The sequence below is a fragment of the Vigna unguiculata genome, chromosome 11 (assembly GCF_004118075.2).
Source record: "Vigna unguiculata cultivar IT97K-499-35 chromosome 11, ASM411807v1, whole genome shotgun sequence".
NCBI lineage: Eukaryota > Viridiplantae > Streptophyta > Magnoliopsida > Fabales > Fabaceae > Vigna > Vigna unguiculata.
The window spans coordinates 4,849,900-4,858,353 of record NC_040289.1 but is presented as its reverse complement, the minus strand read 5'-3'; the positions used below and the strand labels follow the sequence as shown (position 1 = coordinate 4,858,353).

General features: G+C 34.0%; 1 protein-coding gene across 1 annotated transcript; it reads right to left on the bottom strand.

The window, feature by feature from the left end:
- Positions 1-1,575: 1,575 nt before the first annotated feature.
- On the bottom strand, positions 1,576-7,992 carry LOC114170730 (ribosome biogenesis protein BRX1 homolog 1-like). The gene is made up of 9 exons (XM_028056277.1): positions 7,926-7,992; positions 7,042-7,270; positions 6,706-6,847; positions 6,355-6,433; positions 6,015-6,139; positions 5,437-5,538; positions 2,226-2,294; positions 2,045-2,143; positions 1,576-1,951 (listed from the first exon to the last, which is right to left on the bottom strand). Exons 2-9 carry the CDS (start codon positions 7,251-7,253, stop codon positions 1,820-1,822), a joined length of 960 nt encoding a protein of 319 aa, XP_027912078.1. The 5' UTR covers positions 7,254-7,270; positions 7,926-7,992; the 3' UTR covers positions 1,576-1,819.
- Positions 7,993-8,454: the final 462 nt, after the last annotated feature.

Here is an 8,454-nt window from a genome sequence, read left to right as displayed (position 1 = left end):
AAATAAAAAACACAATAAAATAAATAGAAAAAAAACTAATAGGTAAAAAAGGCTCAACTTATTTAAAAAAAAAAAGTAAGTGTCCATATTCTAATTAGAATAAACAGTCCATTCATTATAACAAATATACTATTAATTGGAAAAGAATCACTAAATATTTTAAATTTGTAAAATAAAAACTAAAAGATAAAATTCGTTGTTGGTAAAGGGTTATTGGCTAAACTAGTTTAGGTGTGATGTGATCGTGCTTACCACAAAGTTAGACTTAGACCACGGTCTAATGGAGAAGGGAATTACTTCTTTTATTGCTAAATCTTGATAATAAAATAACAAATGAATTACAAATACATCAAAGGTGTTCTAAGTTTGATAATGAGTTGTTGTCAGTAGTTTTTTTTTTTTTATTATTATTTTCTTACACGGTTTTTCTTCACAGTTATATATTTTAGAATGAAGAAAAACCCTTCCTATAGTATATTTATACAAAAAATTGGTTATCTTATTTAAACTTTTGTTCTATGCCGAGATATTGTTCAAGCGAAATATCATCAATTTATAAGTTTTTTAAGAATATATCAGCTAATAAATTTTAAATTTGATCAATTGAAAAGTTAAAAGTTAGTCATAATTCAAGCACATTCTTTATATCGAACTGAAACTACTGACGGATTAACTTTCCAAAAACATTACAAACAGGTGTATACTTTGATTTATAAAATTCGTGTAGCTTAAAAGGTTATCGAGAAAAAAAAAAGTTAAATTTATTTTTAGTACTTGAACTCTGTAAATACATAATTTAATATTTTAATCAAATTTTTTTAAATTTAAATTTATTTGATGTTTATTTATTTTAAATTTAAATTTTTTTAAAACATATTTCATTTTAATATTTTAGTTTATTTATACTGTTTGGCATATATTCATTCCGATATTGACTAAGAAACATGTCTGAAATGTTAAATAAATTTAAAAAAAATTTGATTTAAAGGACTAAATCTATACATTTTTAAAAATAAGAGACTAAATTATATTAAGATTTCCAAAAGAAACTAATTCTAATATTCACTAAAAATTAAAAGACCAAAAACATATTTAACAAAAAAAAAGAAATAAAACAATAATTTTTATGTCAAGAATATTCCTTCTAGAATAAATTCTAACCTCTTTCAAAAAATTCATTCCAAAATAATAAATTTTATTGCGAAATATTTCAGAAAAGATAATTTGTGGTACAAACAAGTTCAAAAATTTGTTTAAAGGCATTTTGTATTTTTGGGCCTTGGAGCCCCTTCTCTTTTGTTAAGAAAACCAGAAACAAAAAACACACCTAAAATTAACGACGAATAAAGAAGCCAAAAATCGATAATTCTGGAAAGGGAACTAAAATACTTTCAATACCTTTGTTTTGACAAAGAACAACCTAAACAAACTATATTGAAAACAATAACATGGTAAAAATGTCTACATATTTTTTCAAGCATAGGCCAAAATTTGATTCAGTTTTCGCGAGGGATTGAAAGCTCAAATGAATGTTTCTCAAACTCACAATAATAAACATATCATTCAAACCCAATCTTACTCAAAACTGAAATCTTTCTATGCCAAAATTTAATTTCCACAAAATCAATGTTTGATAAGAGAACAACAAGCCCCCGCAAGAATTACAGAAAATAACATTGAAGAATAAAAAAGTCTCCCTTACATGCATGCTATGGAGGATATTGCTATACATATAAAACAATTCACATCAAAAACTGTTCATTATAAGGTGGAATATGGTTTTTTTTTTCTTACTCTTTAGCTGCTGCTGCATTTAAAATCAATCTTTCCACATATCTGCAAACTCATCAGGCTCCAGAGGATTAGACATCTCATGCATTTTCCTCCTTGTCTTTGCTTTGACCTTCTTCGCAAACTTTCCAGACTTCTTCTTTTTCTCCAAAGCCCGAATCTATCACAACCAGCAACCAATGACAGATATAATTATTAGTAGTAGAAAGCTTCAGAAATTCTAAGCATACATGAAAAATAAATTGATTGGTACCTGATTTGGAGATACATAGAATGGATTCTCATATAATGTTGGGCCTCCAAAACTGCCACCAAATATTTTAATTGGGTTCAAGCAGAACCGTGGACCCACCTAAACAAATAGTTTATAAACAGATTAAATGAATGTTAGAAATTGAAAGATCAAAATACACATCAACAACCAGTTTTCAGACCTCAATCAATGTCATTTTATCAAGGCCTCCCCTTGGTAATTTGTCTGATTCATTATGATGAGCAGAAATCTGCAAGGGAATAAGGATGTAACTTTTCTCGGTAGGCATCAGCAACAGGCAGCACATAATACAATATTGTGTCATGAAAAAATTAATATTATATGGTTGGGGAAAATGAGACTACATCATGTTCGCATTAAACAGGAGTATTGCGAACAACTAATAATAACAATTATCTTCTACCGACTATGTCATGAGTATAACTGTTAACTCACCTTTTAGTCGCATTAAAGGCTAACAAAACCCAACTTATCCCCCTGATGTAGTAGAGAAGATGACTTGGGATCAAATCCGAGGAAATGGTGCGTGTCAAGTTTTAGATTGTAAAATTAATCCTTTCTAAAATGAATGATAATGCAAATGGGGGAAAAAAAATTAAAACTAAATGAAAGTATTTGAATGAATCTACATGCATTATGTTTAAATGCTAAAAAAAATATGACTGATGCAGAATGATATTAACAATGCAGAATTTAAAGGTTAAATGCAAGTGACTAATCTATTATCACCCACAATGATATGCATTTAGAGTTCAAAAACAGAAGCAAGAATTAAATGGCATGCATGAGAACCTAAGCTAGGCAGATAGGGATGGAATGTATTGAATATAGGAATTGAGATTAATCTCCCTTGTGTAGAAAATACACATAGAGTCTGTATTTATAATCACGGTTGTCAAAATCGCGACACAAAACGTAAGATCGAACGAGTCTACGATCTTTTGCATCCTCTCCAATCCACTTAAAACATGCGATCTTCAAGGATCGTCGTTGTAAATCGCAACTCGGCTGGGAGTGGCCCCTTCCAATCGCGACGGTGCTAATCCCTTCCAAACAGTGAGGAAAAGATGAGTAGACCTTGTGGCGACAGTGACAACTGTAGCAACAGCGCCCTCTATCACCAGCGTCGAGTCTCACGGCAACATTGACGGCGACTTTCGCATCTCACAGCAGCAGCTTTGCATCTCGCAACAGCAGCACCAGCAACTGTGGTTTTACTGTGCAGGTTTTACTTTTGAGAAACATTGGGCTTTTAAAATTGGGCTTTTTGAAAGTTTAAAAAATTAGGTTAGAAATTTAGGGTTTTTGGAAATTAGGTTAAAATTTGTTGTTGTCGCTACAATGCGAAGCTGGCTATTGTTGCTGTCGCTGCGATGCGAAGCTAGTGCTGTTGCCGCTACGAGATGTAAAGGTGGTGCTGCCGCTGCGAGATGCGAAGTTGGTGTTACTGTTGCGAGATGCGAAGCTGGTGCTGTTGTTGCGAGATGCAAAAATGCTGCTGCTGCTGCGAGATGCGAAAGTCGTTGTCGACATTGCCGTGAGACTCAACGCTGGTGATAGAGGGCGCTGCTGTTACAGTTGTCACTGCCGCCACAAGGTCTGCTCATTTTTTCCTCACTGTTTGGAAGGGATTACCGCTGTCGCGATTGGAAGGGACCGTATCGCCGGAAACGCCGTTCCCAGCCGAGTTGCGATTTACAACGACGATCCAACACGATCCTTGAAGATCGTGTGTTTTAAGTGGAGCGGGATCAGAGAGGATGCAAAAGATCGTAGACTCGTACGATCTTACGTTTGGGTCGTGATTTTGACAACCATGGCAGTAGCGGAAGACGCCATGGAGGAGAGAAATAAACCCTAAAAATTGGAAGTGCTCCAATGAAAACACGAAGCCCAGATTTGGAATGCCGAGGTTGAGGCGAGTACAAACGTGCGATCGCCGGTCAAAACTGAACCTCTGGCGATGGTGGCGGCCGACGACGGCGGACGGCGGTGGACAATGCTGGCAGTGGACCAGAGACAAAGGCAGGAAAAACAATCCTTAAGCTCTAGTTACCATATTGAATATAGGAAAAATAGAAATTGAGATTAATCTCTCTAGTGTAGAAAATACACATAGGGGTTGTATTTATAATAAAGAACATATGGGCTAAGCCCAAAATACATATGAAGAATAATAACAATAGAAACAGAAAATAAGATATTAAAGATATCTTAACAGAATGTGAATGCAAAGATGATCTAGAATAGTCTATAATGATGGTAATGAATGATGAATGCAAACTAACCAAGCAAAGACTAAGCAGACTCAAAATAGCTATTATGAGCAAAATATGACAGCCACTCAGAAAATAGACGCAGCACCGAAAATCAAATATGAAAGCCTAAATTGATAGCTGTTTACTGCATATATTCTGGTTCAGAACAGGTTTTGGGTTCCTATGCAAATGCAAAAGTCTAAACAAGTGTAGTATGATGCTTATGCATGGAAAATGCAAGTTGATAAAGAGGACCTATGCAGAAACGAAAATTACCTATTAAAACCTAAGAAGACAATTTTAACTGCACCAGTAAAATGAAACCAATGCGGATTATGTTTTCACAGTGCAACAATGCAGAATTCACATATGCAAATGCTAATGGATATCAATTATATACAGGAAATTGAAACTTGAAATGAGTATAGTGCAGAACAATAAAAAATCAGAAATGCAGATGAAATGTAAGTGCAAGCATACAATCTCTATGATCCTATTCCTAAACTGTTGAATATGAACAAACTGCAGAAAACTTAAATCCAAAGAAGGCAAATTTTACACGACCCTAATCACAAGACAACAATAGCACATGCCATACATATGGCAAAGTAAAATCAGTGACAACATTAAAGTAAATTTAGCAGAAAGGTATAGCTGTGAAATCAAAAGTGACACTGTAAACTCATTATAATGCATTTACAATAAAATATTTTATACTGGTAGTAGATCAAATTTAAACTCATTATAGTGGTCAAACATCCTCCATCTTCAAAATTGTTGTGGTTAAGCATTCTTTATATATTATTGAAGTCTTTTCAAAAACTAATCCTTTAAATTGAATTGTACTGACAGAAACTTTTGTTGATTCTTCAGTAATGTTTCTAAGAAAGTAAAGGACAAAAGGTTGAATATGCTCGACCCAAACTTCACTTTAATCATTTAACCTGTGACTAATAATAGCAATCGACGTATTTATAATCACAATGTATACACTTAATTTGTTTAGAAGTAGGCAGAAAAGATGCTCCTAATAGCGATCTCCAGATTTTAACCTCTATATTAATGCAATAGTAAAGGACACTCTTCACATCTTGTGCAAATACAAACACAAACCTGGTAATTCCGGAACCATATGTGGTCATCAGCTATTGAGAAAACAAAAACATGATCATGGAAGGGTTTAGCCTTTCTATGGTCCTTTGGTATTTCAAATATCTAAACAAAAAGAAAGAAATAGTATATCAGAAATTATCAAATCAAATACAGTAAACAGACAACAGTATCAGAAATAGAGAGAACTGCACACAGAAAAATATACATTAAACAGAACACGGCTTACTCAATCCAAACTACGTAAAAGTAGATGGACATAACAATAACATCAATTGAATTTTCTCCGATCAGACACAATAAATTGAGCAAAAGCTCCTAGGCAGATATATGACAACCAAAATGTATGATCCCAGTTACATTGGTAAAGAGCACATGAAGCAGTTCTTAATTAGGCCAGAAATTCATGGTGTACAACTTCATGAACCTACAAACTATGATGAAATCATCAAGCTAGCCTTTACCTTATGAAAATGCAAATACCAAAGTAATCAACATAAGTTAAGATTTCGTATTTCCTCGGATGAAACTAGATGGACAAAATCGAAAAAAACTTGCAACGAAAGAAACCACCCACATACCTGTAATAACATCTGCTTTAACAGTCTCCAATGTGCATCCTTTTCAAAATTTGCAGAAAACGTCAAAAGTGGTCGGGAACCTTTTAGGTGATTTCCCGTTAGTTTCAACTCCTCCATTGTATGCACTGAAAAAGCAGTGGAGGAAAAACGAAAATCACTAAAAGTGTATAAAAAATGCTCGAGATAGATAGAGAGAGAGAAACAAAGAACATCATAATTCACTGGGAAGAATAACCAGTGATGCCTAGAGTATACAGACATCATAACTCACTCTACATAATGGGAGCAAGCAAACTAGTGCATTATTAACAATACGACAATGACGGGATCACAAAACTACCTGCACTAACTAAAAATTTTACAGATGGGCCACTGGGGCATTTGGCCATCCAGAGATAAAGATCTTTTTGCTTCCTGCACTGAAATTGATACGAAAAAACGAGAGCAGACACCATTAGAATATAACAAGTTGACCAGACTCAAACTCATGACTACCATATTGTATTGAGATAGCATCAACAGTTGTAACCAACAAAAGAATTCCCCTACCTATCAGCATGCTTCACATTTTCCAAATAGTGCAAATATAATGCAAATACTAGTCTAGAGAACAGCACAACACATCAATCCTAAATTATTGAAGTAACACAGCACTGAAAAAACTCTGTGTTGTTGCATATAAATAAAATACCTCAAAAAATAAACACGAGGAACAACTTTTGAGCTCAACAAGCTCGTTAAGGGTAGCGCCTTTAGTTTCCTTTGATTCTACCTTGTTATCCTTCTTGCAATGCGGCATAAGTGACACCAAGTTTAACATCAAATGTCGGTACCTACAAATTAATGCAAAATAAACACTCCACCCATGAATACCATACACCATAACAATATACAAAACCGAATTCACTATACAAGGTGTCTGTTCTTTATACTTTGCACATCAAGACACAAAAATAGAGTAATCCAAACTTGAAAAAGCACACAAAAATCTGTAACTAAAAGTTATGGGGTGTGTATTAGGTTGTACCTGTAACTGATGCGTCTAGAGCAAGTGACCAAGACCTTCTCTTTGTTCCTAAATATTGGTGAAACAACCTTATTGTCGTCCACTTCATCAGTGACTTGTCTCTTATCCTTCCAACCCAAAAGGGTCCTCGCTGGTCTCTCTGGGGCAGCATCTTCCTTTTTGGGCTGTGCAACAACTTCACTACTCTCAATGCGCTTTCTCTTCTTTCCCATTTTTGTTGCTTCAAAATCTGCCAAAACCAAAAATGGTAATCACAAAAACATAAAAAAAATTGTCAATGACCCTTGTCCTGGCATAAAGCGAAAGCCAAACGACATCATATAACTGCTCGACTTTTCCGGTTAAATTCATACTAGGCTTACGTATATCAAGAAAAGGTGCTTTTGCCAATTCTATAACATTCCGAGTAAATGACGAATGATTAGTACGAATCTTAAATCCTTCTAAAATAGAAGCAGTAGAAGAAAAAGTAGAAAGAAGATTAGTATTCTTAAAGCCAGCACCACTAGAACTAGCATCTCTTTCATTCAAAGACAGATTCAGTTAAAGCGAAGAAGATCGTTGTTCTTCTCGACTAACTTGACTACTTCGTTGAATGTAGTCATGTTAGGGTCGCGAACACTCATGTACCCTAAAGCAGTGTAGTTAGAATCGTAAGAATCGTACGGTCCGAATAGAATCGCGATTCGTTACAAAATTCTCCCCTACATATAACCTGAATCGTTCGTGATGAAGGAACAAAAACTGAAAAAATTCCGAAAGAACCACGTAGGAAAAGAAACTCAACGAAAATGAAAGTTCAGGGGAAAAGATAAACAGTGAAGAAAAAATGAACAGTGGAGAAGATGAACATCAACTAATAGAACCGCAGAGAATATACGCACCTGTGGAGAGTGAGTTGCTACAATGGCGGAAAGGGTTTTTCTGCACAAAGGGTTTTAGAGTATTTAATTTTATATTATATGTTATTATTATTACATTATAATTTTAATATAGTATATAACAAATGGGTTAAATATGTTTTTGGTCCCTCAAGTTTGAGTGAATTTTGGAATTAGTTCATCATCAAAACTTTATACCAATTTCGTCCTTCATCTTTCAAAATGCGTGAATTTAGTCCTTTTAACCAAAATTTTGTTAAGTTTATTTGACGTTTCAAGCGCATTTTATGATAGTATTTAAGTTAACATTGAAACAAAAATGTGTCAAACAGTGTAAATAATTTAAATACTGCGCTTGAAATGTCAAAAAAACTTAACAAAATTTGGTTAAAAGGACTAAATTCACACATTTTGAAAGATAAAGGACTAAATTGGTCAAAAGTTTTGATGAGAGACTAATTCCAATTTTCGCTGAAACTTGAGGGACCAAAAACATATTTAACCCATAACAAATAATATATATTTAGTTATT

Bases quoted from the DNA above. Each gene is read 5' to 3' on its own strand.
- LOC114170730 (XM_028056277.1), bottom strand. From the start codon at position 7,253: ATGGGAAAGAAGAGAAAGCGCATTGAGAGTAGTGAAGTTGTTGCACAG. The intron at 6,434-6,705 runs GTATTTTATTTA...TATCAATTTCAG, and splicing joins CCTCGTGTTTATTTTTTGAG to TGCAGGAAGCAAAAAGATCT. The intron at 2,144-2,225 runs GTCTGAAAACTG...CTATTTGTTTAG, and splicing joins ATAAAATGACATTGATTGAG to GTGGGTCCACGGTTCTGCTT.